This window comes from Hippichthys cyanospilos, chromosome 1, assembly GCF_059441005.1.
Source record: "Hippichthys cyanospilos isolate Australia breed blue-spotted pipefish chromosome 1, RoL_Hcya_1.0, whole genome shotgun sequence".
NCBI classification, from domain to species: Eukaryota; Metazoa; Chordata; class Actinopteri; order Syngnathiformes; family Syngnathidae; genus Hippichthys; species Hippichthys cyanospilos.
In genome coordinates this window covers 2,593,698-2,615,145 of record NC_142369.1, presented here as the reverse complement: position 1 = coordinate 2,615,145, position 21,448 = coordinate 2,593,698, and the positions used below count along the sequence as shown (strand labels likewise).

Sequence of the window (21,448 nt, the reverse complement as noted above, 5' to 3'; positions counted from 1 at the left end):
TGGCATGTAAGGTGACCCTCCTCGGATTATCTGTTAACCTCCTCTAATCGTCTCCTTCTAATCACCTCAATTGAGAGTGTGATTCAAATTCCTTGCGGGTGGCCACGCCCTCCACGTGACCGGAAAAGCGAGTTTTACAAAAAAGTAAACATTTGCCCTTGTCGTTTTTCAATGTTCGACTTGTGGTAGCTTTATGGTGATAATTTAATTGCTTCGGTGCTCAAAAGAAACGAAAAATATTAAGGAACGTGTTTATCCTCTTTTCATGAACCGCAGGAGACGACGGTCGCGCGCACGTTCACGGCGCGCGCGTTCTCGTTGATTTCCGCTTCCTGCTCGCAGACGTGCTCGCTGCCCGCCTGGCGGCCATTAGCGCGCGCACACGCCGCCTGCGTCGACTCGAGTGCGGAAGGGGAAAAAAAAAACGCGGAGGAGGAAGCGGGGAGGACGGCGGGCGAGCCTCCTGCGAGCGGCAGCATGGAGCGAGGCTTAGGGGGGCTGCCGCAGCCCTCCAAGCCGGTCAGCATTTCATCCAACCGGCCGGTTCACATGAACTTGTTCGCCACCTGGGAAGTGGACCGTTCCTCGCCCAGCTGCGTGCCCAGGTACGAGAGGGGAACGATTGGGCTCAGCTCATTCCGGGGAGACGGTGGTGCTAGTGGGGGTCACCTTTTGTTTACTTGCCACCTCCTTTTCTTGCGCGTCACGTGCTGACGCTACCGCCGTCCGTGACATCATATGGCAACGACTCATTTCATCCTGGCTTGTATGCAACACACGCATATGAGTGGGTCGCATTAAGTGGTGGTTGCAGCCTGTTGCCATGGCAACGCAGCCTTTAAACCTCAGGCGTCCAAGATGGCTGTCCTTAGTCTTTTTTTTTTTTTTGACTATTGTCCTATTGCTTGTATTGTTGTCGCAACACCCTAACCACTTCCTGTTTACACGACCACTCGTGATGCTTTCCAGGAAGTGATGTTGAAATACGGTTGCCAGATTGGTCGCCTGCTCACAGGAAACTGGAAGCTCTCACTGGCCTGAGTGGCCTCTGACCTCAAGGTGGTCTTATGACGTGTCATGCACATGGAACAACAACACAACACATTGTCCCCTGCGAATTTGTGGTTCACTCGTTGCAAATTTACATTTTCACTTACTCATATAATAAAATTTGAAGGCGTCTTCAAAGCTCAGACTTGAAAATTGTCTGCTGCCTACAGTATGTGCCATAAAATTTCATGGCTTATCAAACAGTTAAATATTGTTTGTTTTGTACCCATGCATGTCTGATTTCACAATTCGGATTAGTGTATAAAAAAGTACAGTGTGTTAAAATTATTCGTCTCAATTATCTACAAGGTAATAGTTTAGTCCGAGTTGTTAGCGGAGGTGCCGGAACGTATTCATCGTTCGCATTGTTGAGTCATGTATTTTAACCTCCAGAGACCTAGCCTATTCAATTGTGCCCACGGTAGTGGACATTGGGTCTCAGTAGGTTAAATACTGATATTAATATAAGTACAAACTCTCAATTCTTGAGTACTTACCGATAGCGATACCAAATATCAATACCAATGGTACTTTTGATTCATGATATTCTAACACTCCAACATGATTTTAAACATTTTTTTTAGACGTCATGTTTTTATTCTTCTAATTTCTAGTTCCGGGTGGTAACAGCCAAAAGCATAAAGCTTCTGTCGCGACTATCTATACCCTGAAATAAGGCTGGTATCGACAACGATACAGTTATTCGATATCAGTACTTGCGCATCCCTAATACTGGGCATCAATTCTACACACATTTTGGCAAATAGCTAGTGTTGACTGCACAATAAATAAACACGTTGTTAAGGAAGTTTGAGCCATCTTTTGATTGAACTGGTTATCTTTTTTTTTTTTAACTTACTAATTTGCAACCAGCTCCAAGATACTACTTGTTTCATGTGCTCAAGGCTCTGGGAAAGAGCCAATCACGTCTCACCTATTTTCTGGGTTTGGTCACGTGACCTTTGCAACCTTGGCTGAGCTTTGAGCACCTGTGATTTCAGTTGACTGCAAAGTGCTTTTAAATGTATTGCTTATACCTGAAAAATATGAACTATTTTCATATGAAATTCGATTTTTTTACTGCTGAAAATGTAGTATCCCTTTAAGCAAGTCACCTTAGCCATAGCTACAATTTTATCATTTCTTTAAGCTATGTCTTGCTGTGTGTGCTGCATCAGACTCTTCAGCTTAACCCTGAAGAAGCTGGTCCTGCTTAAGGAGCTGGACAAAGATCTCACCTCGGTGGTGGTCGCCGTCAAACTGCAGGTGAGCGATCGCGGGTGCCGCGCGGGGGAGGGGTGCACATTTTTAATTAATTTTTTGTTGTTTTTTTGTTTCTCGCCCTCTCGTTGTGTTCAGGGTTCCAAGCGGATCCTTCGCTCCAACGAGATCGTTCTGTCGTCGGCAGGCCTGACGGAGACCGACCTTCAGCTCACCTTCTCCCTGCAGGTAAACATCACTCTTGGATATCAGCATGCATATACAAGTAGTCCATTCCACACGCCGCTCTGAGCGTACTGAAGTATAATAGCCCAAAAAATAAAATCACTTTATTCATTTATATTTTTACCCAGTCATTCTGGAGGATTATGATTATACTCATACGATTTTAATTGAATTAATTATTAACATTTAAAGGTATAATTTGTTTAAAAAAAATGCTCAGACAACAATTATGTGTACTGATTGTAAATCATTTTAACATAAACTACTGCTGCACGATTGTGGCCAAAATAATAATCGTGATTATTTTGGTCAATATTGAAATCACGATTATTCATCGTTTGGTCAAACATGTCTACTTGTTGACCTTATTTTAAACAAGAATTATATAAACAAGGCTTCAAGGCTTGCAACTTACAAATAATAAGAATAAACTAAAATAAACAATTAAGATTAAAGATTAAATTCACTCAGGACATGGCAAAAACTTGGCACACAGGGCAACACAGCTAACTTACTTGCTGAGTGCAAACCACGGAAAAAATGAAGCCTACTCCAAGCACATTACGTACTTTTATGCAAATTTAAATCAATTAGCAGTCAAAATGTCATTTTTGGTCATTTCAAACCGAATGTATTCCAATTTTGGGTCTGGAGCGGAAAAAAAAAAAAATCTTTAAGTTACCGTTTATAGGACGCACCCGTACTTTTGGCCTTCATTTTAAGTGTTTTATTTGGGAAATTACCATCATTCAATTTATTGCTCAGCCTGATACTGAAGTAAACATGAGTTGTTATTGTGCACTTCAAAGACTATAATGTGTTTTTATGGACCTAATTAGGGTTCTTTTATTTATTTTGTACCTAATCTGTCTTAAGTGCAGTAGGGCCGGGGGGAAAAAGTCGACCATCTTGGGTTAGCCGACTTTAAAAATAAGTTGACTAAAAATATCCTCCTCGAAGCTCAGCCAGGTAAAAATGAATGTTTTACCTGCATGGTTATCAGTCGCAGTAAATGAGTTACCCAAAATAGAACATTTGCGTCAATCGCCGTCAATGGCAGTGAACGAGTTGTCTCGGTTGTGTCCCGTAACGGCTGTCGCCGCTTGCAAACAGGCCGTTAGCCGATCTGCTCCGGTTGTGTGTGCAGTACCCTCACTTCTTGAAGAGAGATGCCAACAAGCTACAGATCATGCTGCAGCGCCGCAAGCGCTACAAGAACCGCACCATCCTGGGCTACAAGACCCTGGCCCTGGGCCTCATCAACATGGCCGAGGTGATGCAACACCCGAGCGAGGGCGCCCAGGTTCTGGGCCTGCACAGCCAGCTGAAGGACGCCTCGCTGCCCGTGGCCGAGATGCGCGTCTACTCGCTGTCCAGCCAGCCCATCGACCACGAGGGACCCAAGGCCAAAATGTCGGGTACGACCTCCGCTGACGCCAATCTGGCCTTTTCGTTGCAACTTTTTTAGCCCGCTTTAGCAAGCGTTTTTGTTTTTTTTCTCAAGATCGATCTCCAGACATCGATAACTACTCGGAGGAGGAAGAGGAGAGCTACTCGTCCGAGCAGGAGGGCAGCGACGATCCCGTCCACGGACAAGTAGGCGGCCCCTATCAAAACGTCTCTTTCGAGCTGTCAAAATTCATTGATTAATCGACAACTAAACGATTACAAAATCGGTCAACAACCAATTTAATAATCGAGCAATCTTAGAGCAGGGGTGTCAATTTTACAGCCCGCTTAAGTCCCGCTCAAGATGATTTTTATAATGTATAGAGTGACCCAAAAAATGGGAACCTTTTAACAATACTATAAAACCAAGAGGGATGGAAGAAAAATATTTTATTTCTAGATATTGAAACCTTATAACATGCCATTTAAGAAGAAATGACTAACCAACCTTTCATTTTTCGTCGGAACCTTCCCTGTGCAGCTGTCAAACTACTTTTGTTTTTTAAAAAATATTTTTACGGGCTAACGCACGCACGCTGTTGTCCGTTTCACTGATTAATGGCTACTAAAATGGCAAAGTATTTGTACTTTATATTTACTTTTATTGTGTTTGATCTCATTTTATTTTTATTTCTCCCCTTTTAAGTACCTGTTTGATGAAGATGAGGAAGTGAGGAAGAAGAAGCCCAGGAGGAAGCTGCCATCCAACGCCGCCATCACTAGGGTGAGCTCTCGTGCACGTCGAACATCTACCGGTCCTTCTCGTCTTCATGATCATCATCGTGGTCGTCTTCATCTTGGTTTGCAGCAGCCAAACATCAAGCAGAAATTCGTGGCCTTGCTGAAGAGGTTCAAAGTCACTGACGAGGTACGTCTGGACGCCAGGGGAGGGGGCGTCGCGGTCTGTGTGGCTGACCCGTATCCCTTTGCGTCCAGGTGGGCTTCGGCCTGGAGCACGTTTCCAGGGAGCAGATCCAGGAGGTGGAGGAAGACCTGGATGAGCTCTACGATAGCCTGGAGATGTACAATCCCAGCGACAGCGGGCCCGACATGGAGGAGACGGACAGCATCATGAGCACACCCAAACCTAAACTTAGGTAACACCTCCCCCTGTTGGACCGGAGTGACAACCACCACCTTGAAGAAAGAAAAACGCACACATTTCGACAGTTTTTTTTATGAGAAAAAATATCAATCGTATTATATTTTATAAACACAGCATAACAAATAAAAACACAATAATTAAATGGAGCTTAAATAATTTGACATTTTGTGCAGAATGATACCATTCAATCTCTACAATTCATGCTGGCACTTCCGGTGTTCCCACTTTGGTCACTGGAGGGCAGTATAATTCGTATAATATGCAGACCAGCAAAGAGGAATGGTACTGCTATTTCGCCATTTTCGGCAGCAAACACTTAATTATTTATCAATAATTTGATGACTCAATGCTTTCTCATGTTAAATTAATACATTACAATATATTCTTTGACACTGGCTGTCGACCGAAAATGACAACGTATATGCTCAAGGCACATCACAACTGACCTGATTTCTGGGTTTTGTCATGTGATGTCATGTCATCTGATCTGTGTTTGAGCCTGTGCTGAACCCTGAGCTTTAGAGTCTGTTTGATCGTTTTTGTAGAGGACCAAGAACAAATAGGTTGTTCAAATATCTGTTCGTTTGGCCTAGTGTTAGCGGTTAGCCTGTGTTTTCCATTATGTTGGAACATTAAGCTAGCAAAGTCGTTTTAAAAACCCTGTAAATCCAGTTTTTTGAGCCATGATTGGATGGTACCTGAGTATGTTTGATGTCATTTTCAGTCGACAACTGGAAAATGTTTTTGTAACTTACATGAAAGATTAGAAATAAACATATGCCGTTCAAATTTATGTACACTGTAAGGCTAAGGCTTAGCATGTCAAATGTATTTTCTGTTATGTGGTAACATTAACCTTGCAGGCGCTTTCTTAAGTAAAACTTGTTTTAAATGCAAACTGTATTTTTTTTATATTTAACTGTAAATGGCATCAAGCAACTTGAAGCCTTTTTTAAAATATTTTCTTTTCTCCTTTCGCCAGACAGCTGATTATTGTGAAGCAAAATAATTTCACAAATCACTAAGACACTACTGTATTTTTAATGACACCTTTCGCCTTTTATTTGCAGAAAAACTTAGCTAATTGCCAGTTTTTCTGGTTTCCTTAACTCTTGAAGATCATAAGGAGCCACTTAAGAAGAAAGTTGTCCAAAGGTGTGAAGGAGTATGTCGACACAGCCTAACCCAGGGGTGCATGTAGAGATGCGCTTGAGGCACATTATTTTCCGAATCAAATGATCTAAACCGTTTTTTTCTTTTTAAGTAGAATGACACAAAATGAGTTTCTGAGATGAAATGCACCGCCACAAGGGGGGGCTGTAATTGCTCTATGTGTCCAGACCCTTCTTCGAGGGGATGTCTCAGTCCAGCTCCCAGACGGAGATCGGAAGTCTGAACAGCAAAGGCAGTTTGGGTCGGGACACTCTGAGCCCGGTACGATGGGATGGGGTTCTTTCTCATTTTTTTCCTGGATTTGTGTGGGTGTTATATGATGAGCACTATTCTACCGACAGGGGGAGCCGCCTCCTGCGGACAAGATGAAAACGTCCCGCAGCCGACTCTTGGACGAGGCGCTGTCAGAGAGCGAGACGCTGGTATGAATCTTACAGAGCACGGGAGTAGAAAAATAAAAGTGTGAAGCCACCTGCTGCCATTTTACGTTGGCGACGTAAGATGGCCGCGACTGGCATCGCTACTTATGCATCGGCGTTTCACTTGTGTGTGTCTGCAGGAAGCTACAGATCAGGAACTGCTCGCCGACTCCGCCCCTTCCATCACAGTGTCCGTGGCGGAGAAACCTCGTACACCCATGAAGACGGGCAAAAGTGATAGCCAGCCATCACCGTCGCCACGGTAACCCGAAACCATCCATGTTTGCATCAAGCTAGCATTGTCGCACAGTCCAAACCCTAATAGACTTTTTTGCCATGACGTCACTTACTTCCTAGTGTTCTCAATATAAAAAATCCCTTTCAGTATCATTGTGATTTTTTTTTGTTTTGTAAATAACGATTTCAGCATTATTCTCTCTCTACATACATTTGAACGTCAAGTGTCAGTAAAAAGGAAGATGTGCAACATCCAATCAGATTCTGCAAAGCGGAAGTACCCCGGCGCTTATTATCGACAAAAATGATTAGATCTGCAACGATTAATCCGTTAAATGAGAACAAAACGTTTATCTAATTAACTCATTCAATTCCAGCCTTCCGTCTTAACTCAATTTTTTGCTATCCGGTTTTGCACTACATGATATTTTGCACTATCATCTTTATATGATAGCACTCCGTCGACTCCATATTATGCTCAGAATATGAGCCTATTCATTTATTAGTGTTTCATTATTTATAAGAGAGTTGGTAGTGATTTAGTTAACCGATCATTATTTTTGGTAATCAATGAATCATTAGATAACGTTTTAATAATCGTCCATATCCTTGGAGTTTCAGGAGCCTTCCATGAAAGCAGGCTGGTTATCTTAGTGTTCGTCTAAAATCTAAAAATCGCTTATCTGTCAAAAAGGAGCGGAATTTGAACTACATTTCTAGTTTGATTTCAGCAAAACAACCCAATTTTTTCGCACGTAGAGGAGCATCTGTAATGTTTCATTGCAGCCCTAAACATTGTATCGATATGCAGGTTGGACGGCGGCCACACCCCCTCCAGGCAGAAGCGCATGGGCAGCACACCCGTCAAGTCCAAAGCACCTAGCGAGCGTGCCAATAGCTCAGACTCGGAGAGGTCGCCCGAGTTGGGGCAGAGCACGCCGGTAAGCGTGGCGGTCCGCTACCACCTCACTTGTCGGCGCCCTTCAAACCGAGCGATTCCTCGTGCGCGCAGGTGCTGAGGAAGGCCATGTACGATCAGCTCAACCACATCCTATTGACTGACTCGGCCCTGCCGGAGAGTCTCATCCTGGTCAACGGCGGAGACTGGCAGGGGCAGGTAGGCTTGCCCGCCGACGCCCTTTACGCCCGCCTGGTCACGTGACTTGTGTGCTTTTCCTCCGCATCTGCCAGTACGTGCTGGAGCAGCTGCAGTTGCACAAGCAGCCGGTGGTGTGCACGTGCTCGCCAGCGGAGATCCAGGCCGTCCTGTCCGCCATTCTCACGCGCATCCAGAAGTTGTGAGTACTCGCGTGGCACGGCGCGCCCCCCGATTTGAAAAGACGGTCAAAGGGTCGATCTGATGGAAGCTTGTTTTCGTGTCGCAGCTGCAACTGCAACGCCTCCATGCCACGTGCAGTGAAAGTGGCGGCGGTGGGCGGCCAGAGTTACCTGGCCGCCATCTTGCAATTCTTCGTCACGCAGTTGGCGAACAAGACGTCGGACTGGCTTAACCACATGCGCTTCCTGGTGGTTCCTTTGGGTAGGACGTAATGCCAACGTTATATGTCACTGTTTTTATATGAAACTGTTTTTTAAACCAACAAAACATATTTGAAGGTTTTTGCTATTTGATCAAAAAATAGGTTTAATATTTAATCATAATTATATATTTTTTAAACTCTTGATTCATCTTGGCATTGATCTAAACCTTCTTTTAATGTAATCAAGAGGTATTTTTCACATTCTTCAATTGTACTTTACACAAATCATCTTTATTCTTCATTTTTGATTGTCTATTTATAAAGTTTGACTGTTTTATCTGATTGTTTTGTTGACAATCCCTTTAGCTCCACCTAGTGGATGCATAACTCAAACCCAGCCAATACTGTAGCTTCTATTCTGTGCGCCTTATAATGAGATGCGCCTGATTTGTGAAAACCATTTTAAAGTAGGCCATTCATTGAAGGTGCGCCTTATAATCCGGGGCGCCTTGTAGTGCAAAAAACACGGTAAGCCCCGCCCTCTGCATCTTCTAACATTTATGGATTCCTTCCTCAGGCTCCCATCCCGTCGCCAAGCATCTGGGTGCCCTGGATAACCGCTACTGCTCCTCTTTCTTGGACAGCGCTTGGCGAGATGTCTTCAGCCGTTCCGAGCCTCCTCCTACAGGTAGCGTCATTAATATGGCAGACCAGACCGGACCCACGTAACTAAGTACATATACCCAATGCAAATACACAGTACAAATAATTTCGTCAAGATATCTTTATGTGTTGATGACTTAAGAACTCAACTACGGTTCAGGAAATTTTTAATGAATGAAAATAGAAGAAGTGTGGGAGGAAACCGGGGTACCCGGAAAAATCCCACACTGTCACGGGGAAAATATGCAAACTCCACACAGGAAGTGGAAGTGGAATATGGCTATTCCTTTTTTTTTTCCAGGTGTTACAACTCTTACAACTGATATATAATTATAAAACTGTGAACACTGTGAACTATCAAAAGGCACAATATGTTCCCCAATTTGGGACAAATCGGTGTCAAGGGCTTAAACTTGAAGGAGATGCCTTGAGACTTACTTATGAATTCCACGTCCATCCAGACCAACTGGACGTGGCGGGAAGGATCGCTCAGTACATCAGCGGCGCCACGCTCACACACCAGCTGCCCATCGCCGAGGCCATGTTGACCTGCAAACACAGGACGTGGGTAACGCGCCCGCCTACCGCGCGCACGCCACTTTCCGTGCGTCCACTAACGGCGGATGTCTCTCTGCAGGCGAGAGGAAGACTCCTACCAGAAGTTTATTCCATTTATCGGCGTAAGCCCTTTTTCATTTTTCACCCTCTGACATGCAGAGGGAGGGTGTTTGACGGACATCTTTTTCTGTTTTGCAGGTGGTCAAGGTCGGCGTGATCGAGTCCGGACCCTCGCTGGCCGGTGAGTAAAAACAGAATCGCGGCCCCCGTTTGATGACATCACGACCTCAACTGGTTTTTCATGGTTGTCAAGGCGACGCGGAGGAGGGCGTAGCTGTAAGCTTGGCCGTCCCCTCCTCGTTCCCTCCCTCCCACGGCTCCCCCGCGGGGATGATCAAGGAGGCGGCCACTCCCCCTTCGTCCCCGTCCATAGGAAGCGTCGCCGTGCAGGGGTAAGGGATCTTACAGTAAGACCGCGCCCTCTCCGCTAGCACGCTAACAGCCGCTCGCTCGCAGGAGTCCCGGTATGTCACACGGCGTGGACGCCATCGGCCTGCAGGTGGACTACTGGCTGGCCTCGCTGGCCGAGAAGAGGCGTGAAGGCGAGCGGCGGGACACGGCGTGCAAGAACACGCTGAAGAGCGCCTTCCGCTCGCTGCAGGTCAGCAGGCTGCCGGGCGGGGGCGCCGGCGGCGGAGGCGAGCCTCACGGCGTTCAGTTCAGCACCATGGCCATGACGGTGGTGACCAAGGAGAAGAACAAGAAAGGTGCGAGGGAAGTCAAAAGGCTACTGGGGGATTGGGCAATGTTCTGCTCACGTGGCCTCTCTTGTTCCCAGTGGCCACCATCTTTTTGGGAAAGAAGCCTAAAGAGAAGGAGGTGGACTCCAAGAGTCAGGTGATCGAAGGTATCAGTCGTCTCATCTGCTCGGCCAAGCAGCAGCAGACCATCCTCAAAGGTAACAAACGTTGCGTCACATCTTCTTTCGATTTCGATCGCGCATCCAAAGCGTATCTTCGGTGTCAGGTGGAGACGTAATCCTACGAAAGAGGATAAAGGCATGAAGGACAAAAAAAGTTGTAGGATTCTCTAAAGTCAAGTTTATTTGTGTAGACCTGAATCGCCGCAGTCTCAAAGGGCTTCACGGGCGAAAAAGAAGACATATGGGACATCATAAATAAACAACATCGTCCCCTGAAGGGGGAGGAAAAACTTAAAAACCCCATCTGGGAAAAATAAGAAACCTTCAGAAGGGACCACAGGTGGGAGGAGCCCCCTTCCAGGCTCAACAGGTTGCACTAGATGCCAAGTGCTAAAAATAACACTTTGTGCCATATTAGGTCATTCGGTGTATGACGTACATCATATGACATTTAGTCAGGATTCTCACTTGAAAGTCAGACTTTATTTTGAGGATGTTTCCTTTTATTTTTCAATTCCGACCTTACTCCTCTCAATTCTGACTTTAAAGTGAGAATTCAGATTTTTTTCTCGCAATATTGACTTCATCCCAAGAATTTTCTCCGTGAGAATTCTGAGACAAAGCCATTATGACTTTCCAGTGGGAATTCTGACTTTAAAATGAGAATTATTATAAAAATTCTAGAATTGTGAGAATAAGTGTTGGCATTGAATTCTAGCCTTATTGTAAGAACTCACGCTTTTGAGAAATTTTAGAATAAAGTGAGGATTCTGAAAATAAAGTCTGTCAAACTTTCATGTTAGAATTCTGACTTTCAAGGGAGAAGTCTGACTTGAAAGTGGGAATTTGGACACAATTTCACTCAAACGTTTGACTTAAAAGTCAGAATTATGACTTTTAATGAGAATTCTGAGAATAAAGTCAAAATTCTGAGGCGACTTGACTCGAATGCTTTCCTGACGGTGCTGGCTAACCAGCTAACACGTTTCATTATGCTCATTCAAACCTTCGGGTGACGTTAACATGACGAAATATCAAAATTAATTTTTCATATTTTGTTACGAGCAATAAATGGAAATTGAAAAATTCCTTTTCATCTTTCAGTATCCGTCGACGGTGTCGAGTGGAACGACGTCAAGTTCTTCCAGCTGGCCGCCCAGTGGCCCACTCACGTCAAATACCTTCCTGTTGGACTTTTCGCTTACACCAAGCCTCCTTCCTAGGTGGCGCCGGTGGTCCAGTGGGCACCGTGGCTTGACCTTTGCCCCCTCCTCCTCCCTGCCATCCTTCTTCACACGCGCACAAACATTGGGCTTTATGCAATCCAGGCGACCTTTTACATTCCTCCCGCTTTCCTCTTGGCGACAGGCCCCTTAGTGTGAGAGCTCATTTACCGCAGTGTTCCCCCAATAATATAATTGACAACCCCCCCCCCAAAAAAAAAAAAAAAAAAAAACAATTGCCTATAGCTACCACAAGATGATGGTCAAGCCCCCTAAATTTTTCTCAGACAGGGCTATGAATGAAGTTGGGATCGGTGAGTTTTTGTTGTTGTTGCAAATAATGAAGGATACGTTCAAAAGTCAAATCTGTGAATCAGTGAATCGCGAGGGCAGGGGAACACTGTACATTGAAAACGACTGTGTATGTGTAAGAATGTATTTTCCATGGCACAGAACAGCTTTGCCACGCCACTGTGTGTGTATGTTGTAATGTGTAAAAAAAGAAATGTGGCATTTGTGTTCCATCATAAACTAAGGGTGACAAAGTGGTTAAATGTAAAAAAAAAAAAAAAATAGACCATTACCGCTGCCTAAATGTCTGAAAGGACATGTGGAAAATTTCATGCAAAAACAAAAGAAAACAGGAAGCAGATGTTTTTGTGTTCCTCGGTGCTGAAAAAATGTTCTCTGTGCTCACGTCCATGTTTCACGGTTCTCGTTGTGTCGCTTGTAAATGGGCTCTGGTTGTATGTCGTGAGTGACGTGTGGAGAGATGTTTTGCACATTAGCCGTCGTCTCTTCAGCGTTTGGCCTCTAATAATCATAGTAATAATAATAATGATGATGCTTGTACATATGTGACATTGTTTCATGTTTTGTAGGACTGCTTTTTCATGGTTGCATTTGTCAGTCAAACACAAGTGAATGGAAAGTGCTTGTTTTGTTTTGTTCAATCAAAAAGATGGCACATTTGGATCTGGTGTCAGTCTCGATTTGTTCCCTGGTTGCAACACGCATATAATTCAAGCGGAAGTCATTTTAAAGTTTTTTTTTATTTTCAATATTATAAGGTATGTGCGTTCCACACACCGCTCCATTACCCGAGCAACTGCGATGTCATGTCTTTCAGATGGAAAATGGCAAAATGACCTCTCAGTGTTGGAAAAAAATGGTTGATTTTACAGTTTTAAATCGTATCCAATGAACGCAATAATCATCTGTATGCTGTGCTTAGACTAGTAGGGGGCGCACTGAATATTAGAGCAAGTAAAGTTTTCTTTCCTCTTTTGTATAAAAAAATAATACGAGGAGTATTATATTCAAAGAATTTAAAGCCAAATTCTGCCAAGAATCACGTTATTTATTACATTTTATATTACCATCAACACGCAATAAGCAGAAGTAGTTAAGAAGCCATCCAATCAGGGCTTTATACGGAAATGACGTAACGTCACCAAACATGGCGTCGGATTCAAACAGTTTAGGCTCGATTTCAGCAGTAAGTAAATAAAGCTAACTAAATTATCAATTTAACACCGAATTGTGGTGTGTTTCAGCTGTAAAAATTAAGCACGAATTTAAAATCTTTAGTTGAATGTACTGCTTCCAATAAGCTCTGCGAAATCCCGCTCCTGAAGTTTGACGTTTGTTTGTTGATACGTTGCAGTGGTTCGGAGACGCTCGGCTAAATACACGTTTCAACTTCGAATGGGCTTCTACGACTTAACTGAGCATTCGGTGCTTTTTTGGGGTGGGGTGTTATTCGTCGACGAAACGTTTGTGGTATAGAAAAACATCTTTGCTTGGACTTCTTCCGCCTGGTGTCGCTATCAAAAAGCAAATGTCGCGTTAGTGTCCAGATGAGTTCCCTTTGTTTTGTTTGGGATTAAATGTCGAACAAAAAGCTTCACGCATTGTCCGAACACGCGATAGTGTGTGACGCCCATTTGTCTAAGCAGTTGTTCTGCTGTCAAGGCAACCAAACAGCATTCTCACTCAGGGCGGAAGTGACTGCAAGTCAGTGTTTATTTTTTCCTCCGTTTTGCTACCGAGAGCAACATTTTGGGAATACACCTTCAGGGTGGAGACATTGACATTTGAGGAGATACAATGCAGAACGAGGCAGTAGAGATCGTGACAATGATGCAGAGTGCGGGCAGCGCGGAGCTGGACGCCCCCCAGAAACCAACGAGGGACAGAGTCGAAGAAGCGTCTTGTGACAGTGAGCTGACAGGAAGGAGGAGGATCCATCAGCTGGAGAAGGAAAAGCTAGAGATGATGTCCACACACAACCAGCAGGTCACAACACGTCCACTACAAAGCCATCATGTTGCAGACAACGTCATCAAGATTGTGTGTGCCTTTGCAGCAGCGTAAGCTGGAGGTAGAGCTAACTCGCCTCCGGGCCTCCATGGAGGACGGAGAAGCTCAGAGGACAAAGCTTCAGTACCAGCTGACCATAAGCCAAAGAGACGCCCAGCAAGCCGCTGAGAGCAACAAAGCACTCACAGGTGGCGAAACAAGAGTTCTTTATTTATTTATTTTTTCAACCTTCAATTGAACATTACTAAATCAAGTTATCTATCTATCTATCTATCTATCTATCTATCTATCTATCTATCTATCTATCTATCTATCTATCTATCTATCTATCTATCTATCTATCTATCTATCTATCTATCTATCTGTCTATCTATCTATTCTTCTGTCCATCCGTTCATTTGTTCACCCGTCTATCTATCCCAGCCTCCCCCGCATAAAAGTCCAATAATTTTTTATGACAAAAATTGAACTAGATAATACTCTCATATTACTACTGCTGAGTAATGTTCTTTTTTTTAAAAGAATTACGTGCGTGTGTGTGTCAGTGAAAGCCGCATCGCTGCAGAAGGTGCTAGATATGACTCAGCAGGCCCGACAGGAGGAACAGCTCGCTTTACAGCAGGAAATTGACGAGCGTGACGCGTTGATTGACGGTTTGACTTCAGAGAGCGAACGGTTGCACCAACTCCTGCAGGCAGGTCACACTCGCACACAAACACATACGTGGAATATATGGAGGTTTCAATTATAAGGTGTTTATGTATGTCCAGCATCAGAAAGAGGCACTGGAAGAGGCACAGAGGAGGATGACGGCTTTGCAGAAGGAGCGGGAGAAGGAAATACAAGTGAGTAGAAGAAGTGACAGAGAAGAAGCTCCTCAGAGACTTGCCACTTTGCCAATACGGCCACAAATCTTTGGAGGCCAACATGGAGACACAGCGAGTTGCATGCACATTTAACTTTGTGTCAAAGTCGCTGTAATACAACTTATATATTGCCGTTTACAATGTACAAAATGGACTGGAGTCTGCTTCATGTTACAATTAATTTGCTCTTAATTTGAAGACAAAATAATATCGCAGGCATTAAAGGACCAAGCTCATGATATTTTTATACTTTTCGCAGTTAAATATATGCATATAAATTACATTTGGCACATTGGTGATTCAATTTCTTATCAAACATAACGATATTTCTAACCAAGAAGTGAAACGTCTTGTTTACTGAAGCTGCGCCTCTCACTGTTTGGCTGCCACACCCCCTTTATTTTATTGTTCAACGCCGCCAGCCAGGAACCATCCATCCAGCTGTTATCTTGGCTGCTTATCCTCACAATGTTTGCAAAGTGAATGAAGGAGCCAAAATCATGCAAAATGCAAAGAGTGTCTGTAGATCGCACTCACTGACAACCACTGTTCTCCGTAGATGAGGTCACCGTGTAAGGGCCGGTTTAGGGGAGGTACGAATTTCTTCTGTTGTCATGAGCTTTTCTCATGAGCAGTGATACCTGCAGGAACCTACTCGTGTCCCCATTGAGAACCACTGCACTACCCGATTCATCAACTAACCAGTACAACTACAATTTGGTCAACTCAGGATTCAAGGCACCATGTATACCGACGAGGGATTTCATTCTGATTACTTTTGTTGAAGGCGGTGGTGGTAATGGAGCGGCGTGGGCAGCAGGAGGCGCAGCGCAACCTGGAGCTACTGAGAGGAGAGCTCCGAAATGTGGAAAGAGTTTACCAGGAGGAGAGAGAGAGCAAGCAACGCACTGAGCAAGCTCTGCAGCGGTCTGTACACTTATACACTACACACAAATGACGTGTTCACTCGTTGACGCGTGTGCATGTGTAGCCTGCAGGCAGAGTATAAGCAATACAAATGTGACCTCAACCAAGCCTTGGATACAGAGAAGAGGAACGTCGCTGACCTGTCTCAGAGGCTGCAGGAGGGGAAAAGGCAACATGAAAACACACAACTGCTTCTAGAACAGGTCACTAGCTTATAAATGCCACAAGATGGCAACACAGCACTAGTTGTATCTAAATCTAACTCATAGGCTCACTTCGGTGTGTTTCCTTGCCAAATATGGTAATGAAGAGGCAATTACTTTCTTTGTGTTTAGGCGATGAAGAGAGAGGTGCATTGTGGGAAACTCCTGGAAGAGATCAGGGATGCTCTGCAACAACACACAAGTAAAGGTACGGTGTGGATGTCAATCTAGGAAGCCACACCCGCCTGTCGTCAATCCACGTTTGCAGGTGCAAAGGATGATGGGAAGCGGAGTCCTCCTACTGACGTGATGCAGCTGCTTTGTTTGACGCTCAGCAGACAGGGAGCAGCCGAGCAACAGGTGAAGTTCTTCCGCAATGACGGCGGTTTGTCTAGGCAGGCCCAGAACTCGCTCTTTGAATTTGAGAGAGGCTTAATAAAAGAAGCGTTGTGTGATCCGGCAGGTCCAGGATCTGCTGTTGGCGGGCGAGAAACTGAACGAGGAGAAGCAGACCCTCAAACGTGTGGCTGCGCATCAGAAGCAACGTTTTCAAGTAAACAAAGCTTCACTAGTGTGGCTGATGGGCCAGGCGCTTTGACTAAAGGAGATTCATGCGCTACAGGAGGCTCAACAGTTGTTAGTCCAGCTGCAGGAGCGAGTGGCCCGCCTCCAAGAGGAGAGCCGCGATTGGTCCGTGCAGAACGAGAAGCAGTCAGAGGTTAGGTTGTCGACTAACTTTTTTTATTCTTTCCCTCATCCATAACCCACAGTTCTTAAAATGCAACTCCTTCCACATTTTTCAACATATTCTCACTTTCCAACTTCACAACATATTCCAAAAATTTACGACATATGTACTTACATTTTTCTCAATGCAAAAATTAACGGATTTGCTTAAATTGAAAAATTTTCAAGTGAGAATTTCCCATTCATTCCCACTGGCACATTCAACATTTACGTCGTCGGGGTACGTAAAGGAACGTCATGGGGTACGTGAGATTTTAACAGGATTTCTGCATGTATGAGCTAATCTAATTTAGTGCTTTTTAAAGCCATGACAGGTACAGGATATTTTTCTTTTCAAAATAAGAGTAAATTAAGTGGCACATGGAGAAACTTATTGCTAGATTGTGTCACAGTGACTCCTTTGCAAAACCTATGCCTTTATGTTATGTAAGTTATATATGAAAAGGGGACAGGATTCTGTTTTTAGTCTTTAGTCTGAAAAAAAAGACAGGGGTTTCAAAAAACACAGATTTACATCCTTCCCATTTGAAATAACAAGCACAGCTCATTAAGTTTAAAATAAAAGCACCCCCCCCCAAAAAAAAAAAATCAGACCTTTCCGACCTCAACAATTCCATTGTATGTCATTCCACATTACTCATACAATAAAAAATGCAATAAAAATAATTTGACTCTATTTCATTCAGGCTTTTCCCCCTAGCCTTCACATTCAATTTCAAATGTTTCTATTGTTGTTATTGTTTTCCTTTGTGTCATGTTTTTTACTTACAGTGCTTTGTTTCAGTTGTGGCTGTTCCTTAAAGTGTTTTATGTGAAATTATGTTGCCCTTATGTGTGTGTAAAAGGCGCACCTGTCCTTCCTGCACTGCGTCTATCAGCGCCTGCTGGCGGGCTGCGTCATTGCAGAGCCACAAAGCATGCTGGGTACTTTCAGCCAGTCAGAGTTGTGTGACCTCATCAGCAATCTGGTGGAGCAGCTGACCTCTGACCTTCATGAGGCCAGCAACAAGGTGAGGTTGTCGAAAGAGTCTCAAATTTAATTTTTGAGATTTAATTTAATACCCGCGCAGGTGGCGCATTTGCAGGCAACCCGCGAGGAAACGAGCGGACGCTTGCACCAGCTGCAGCGGCGTCACAAGCTCATGGTGGCGCGTGTTCGGGAGACTGAGAGAAAGCGGGTCGAGGACTGGAACAGCAGACACATGCGCACCGTTACTCAGCTGCGGGTAATGTTATGTCTGTTGCACCATTCAAAATTGATTCCAGTTTAGTAAAATTTTCTTTATCTGAATTTAAATGACAATTTCAATCAAAAATGGTAACTTTGCTAGCTGTTTTTGCTAGCTAGTTTCTAGCTATAGCCCCGTATGGCAGTCAAGAAAATTGACAAAAGCAATGAATGGGAAAATAAGGAATGCATAGCACGCGATATTTGACGTATAAAAATCATTAGTATTTTTTAAATCATCTTCATGATGAAATTCACTCTCGCCACCTAAAAATGCACCTTATTAAAATCAAACCTCAACTGTCAATTGATTCACAACCACAACACACAGTAAATCGAGAACGTGGGTTTATCTGATTTTAAAGTTTAACCTAGTTGGCGCAATCCAGCCATGTTGTTTTATTTCAACCACTTTATTGATTGACCTCCAGGAGCGTCTCTCGCTAAGCCGCAGAAAGTCCGACTCCTTCCTGTCGGCGTGCGCGCTCCTTGCCGGCACGATGGTGGACGCCCGGCGCCGTCTGATCAGCCTCGTCGAGCAAAAACATCTTCTGGTCTCGCGCTTGGCGGCGAGGGAGGAGCTGGAGGAGGACCTAAGGCAGTTGGCCGCCGCCCTGGGCGGAGTCCCGGAGGAGAAGACAGCGGAGGGGACGGCAGCCAGGAGGCGATGGAGGAAGTACTTGTGCGTAGTGTCGGTGCTGAGGCGTTGGCGCGCCATGGGAAATCGGAGCATGGAGTTGTTTCGGCTAGAGACGGTACGCGCGGGTCCAGTGGCGTGTGTCGCAACGGCAACTCTGATGGGAGACGGCGTCGGTGAATGTCGCGACGCCATGTGCGCTCGCTGGCTTCGCTCCAAACGTCTGTCCTCCACCATCTTGACCTGCATGGCCGACCTGCCTCCTCCCGCCTCCTCCCCAACACGCGTGAGGTCGGCAGCGCGGTCTGGATTGGCCCGCCTTCTGGATGAGATTGTCACCCAATCGGAATCCGTCCCTGAAATCCTGCGTGAGATGATCCCGCGGTCTCTGTCCCCCAGCGACTTGAAGGTTTCGCTTTATTTGAATGAACGTCAAGCGTTGTCCTTATCTAACATCAATATGCATCGTCCCATTAGATGCTGGCGTCCCGCCTCCAACAGTACTTCCTGCTCCTCAACCAACAACTGCACTCGGCTGAGTTGGAGAGGCGGAGCCTCAGGCTGCAGGTGGCCCATCTGAGGAGAACAGAGTATAGCGGGGAGGACACCTGCAGTACGGTAAGAACACAAACGCATATGATTTAAGAAAATAAATGTAAACAACCTCTTCCAAAGGAGTCACTGTAGTTATTTAACAATAAGGTGTTTTATGTTCCAATCAATTTGTTCTAAATTTGAAAGTAATACTGCTACTACTCCTGTCGCGATTAATTAGAATCCATTAAGAATCCATGTTAAAATATCACATACCCCCTTAAGTGCCTTCATGCACCCCGATTCGAGAAACGCTGGTTTCGGTACCTGTTGTTAACTCCCATATTCATGGTATTTTTTTTCCCCCCAAGATAAATACCCCTTTCCTCATGACAACGCGTGACATAAATATTTTTCCTGAAATTCAATTCCATGGGCATTGGCCATTTAAAGTCTATTTGAGGATATGAAACAACAAATTTGACAGTCATGAGATAGTAACATCAGCAAAAATAAGCAATAAACATCACAGATCATCGATCTTTAACTTGTGTGTGTAGGTCCCAGCAAAGCATTTCCACAGCGTGTGCGCGGACCTCCGCCAGGCACTCACTGGAGAACAGGAAGCTCGCGCCTTGCTTTTGGAGCAATCGACACAGCGCGACACTCTGCAGCTGCGAGTCAATGCACACGCCACAGAGCGGAACCAAGTCCACCGTGCGCTCGGCCGCCTGGCGGAGGTACGTGCGTGCGTGTATGTGATCACGTGGGCCACAGGGCTTATACTGTAACTACCAATATCATTTAGCATTCCTTAACTTGCATAGTGTTCTCACATGTTCTCACTGTCCCGCTCAAAATGACTGCGAGGCCAGTGAAATGGTATCGGTGTGTGGTATCGTGCATTTTGACGAGCACTGACAAGATGTTTATAGTTCTTCTTTGTTCTGACACAGGCGTTGGCGGAGGCTCGACGTCGCTTGAGACGAAAGGAACGCTCGCTGAGGATTCTGGGCAAGCACTTGTCACGTGTGGACAAAGAGAGGCGGCGACTGGAAGGGCGACTGCGATATTTTGAGGATGCCGACAGGTAACATATCTCCTGGAGTACTTCCTATGCAACGTGCCGTCATTCACTTCCTGTTTGGCGTGGCTGGCAGGCGCCCAGATCACATGGTCGGCAACAGGAAGGCGGCGCGGCACTGCAAGGATGTGTCCAACTGTCCCTCTTCCAGTGCATCAAATGAGAAACCCAGTCCAGGAAGTGAAAGTCACAAAGGTCATCGACCAGGTCAGAGGTACCCAATCAATGGGTAATTTGGTCCCAGGTTTCAGATTTTTTCGTTTCAATCCAGAGGTTGTCAAAGAAACCCTAAATTCTTTGTTTGTGTTCTGAATTAGTAAAGTGAGATTTTTTTTCCACAAGGACCAAAATTAATTTTTGGAGTGGGAATGGACATAAAAGACAAACCTTGGGTGTCATTTTCTAACTGCCAATATCCTAAAATTGAGCTAGCTCTTTGAAGACAAATTGTAAACATGTTTGTAATTTAGATAATTAGTATGATTATTGTGTTAATCTCATGTGAAAATTACTTTAAGTGGTGTTTCGATCCAGTTTCAATATTGGATACCTGAACTATCCATCTGGTAAAAAAAAAAACAACTCAGTAATGGATTCTATCGGTCGACATCCAAAATCTCCAATTTATATTTTTTTACGAGGGTTATTTCTCAGGGTCTTTTAATTTATTTTGTATTTTTTTTGGAGATGATCAAGTACTGCCGCCAGTGCCGATACCAGTCTTATAGTACTCGCCAGATGGGCCAGATGCCCACTTGTGGCCAATTTGTGTTTTTGCTTGTAGACATGTATAAACTAATAATAAATACCTAAAGTAGTTTATTACTTAAAGTATTGCATACTTTAGACAATTTTATACCTCTTTTAGTAAAACAAACAAAACATCTAGTTCTAATCTAGGATTAAATGTTTGAACTTGATTTTACTTTTTACATCGTTAAGTCTTTGCGATTTTGGGGGTGAATTTTATGTTATATGTACTAGACTAGTGGTATCGGTATTTGGTATGACGACCGACAAATAGTACTCAATAGAGTACTCATAATGGTCTGAAAAAAAGCCCCATTGAACATCTCCGATTTACTTTCCTCAAGTGCAGTACGTTCTCATGTTTGAGGTTCAATTTATGTAACCTAAATGTTCGGAATAAATGGGTCTTTATTTTCTCATACCT

At 44.4% G+C, this 21,448-nt stretch overlaps 2 protein-coding genes across 2 annotated transcripts; both read left to right on the top strand.

Moving 5' to 3' along the window:
• The first annotated feature begins 357 nt into the window (after window positions 1–357).
• pacs1b (phosphofurin acidic cluster sorting protein 1b) lies at window positions 358–12,701 on the top strand. The gene is made up of 23 exons (XM_088409831.1): window positions 358–605; window positions 2,229–2,316; window positions 2,410–2,499; window positions 3,644–3,914; window positions 4,001–4,092; window positions 4,592–4,669; window positions 4,754–4,813; window positions 4,882–5,042; window positions 6,391–6,484; window positions 6,565–6,645; window positions 6,783–6,904; window positions 7,691–7,820; window positions 7,892–7,996; window positions 8,071–8,177; window positions 8,265–8,419; window positions 8,938–9,048; window positions 9,485–9,587; window positions 9,661–9,703; window positions 9,780–9,822; window positions 9,895–10,033; window positions 10,098–10,348; window positions 10,420–10,539; window positions 11,608–12,701. The coding sequence occupies exons 1-23, from the start codon at window positions 478–480 to the stop codon at window positions 11,724–11,726; spliced, it is 2,691 nt and encodes an 896-aa protein (XP_088265957.1). The 5' UTR covers window positions 358–477; the 3' UTR covers window positions 11,727–12,701.
• Window positions 12,702–13,216: 515 nt separating this feature from the next.
• On the top strand, window positions 13,217–21,445 carry ccdc171 (coiled-coil domain containing 171). The gene is made up of 17 exons (XM_088409819.1): window positions 13,217–14,024; window positions 14,095–14,236; window positions 14,594–14,742; window positions 14,819–14,893; window positions 15,702–15,841; window positions 15,906–16,044; window positions 16,177–16,252; window positions 16,313–16,404; window positions 16,508–16,597; window positions 16,667–16,762; window positions 17,637–17,801; window positions 17,862–18,017; window positions 18,451–19,065; window positions 19,134–19,274; window positions 19,751–19,930; window positions 20,147–20,280; window positions 20,351–21,445. Exons 1-17 carry the CDS (start codon window positions 13,836–13,838, stop codon window positions 20,505–20,507), a joined length of 2,736 nt encoding a protein of 911 aa, XP_088265945.1. The 5' UTR covers window positions 13,217–13,835; the 3' UTR covers window positions 20,508–21,445.
• The last annotated feature ends 3 nt before the right edge of the window (window positions 21,446–21,448 follow it).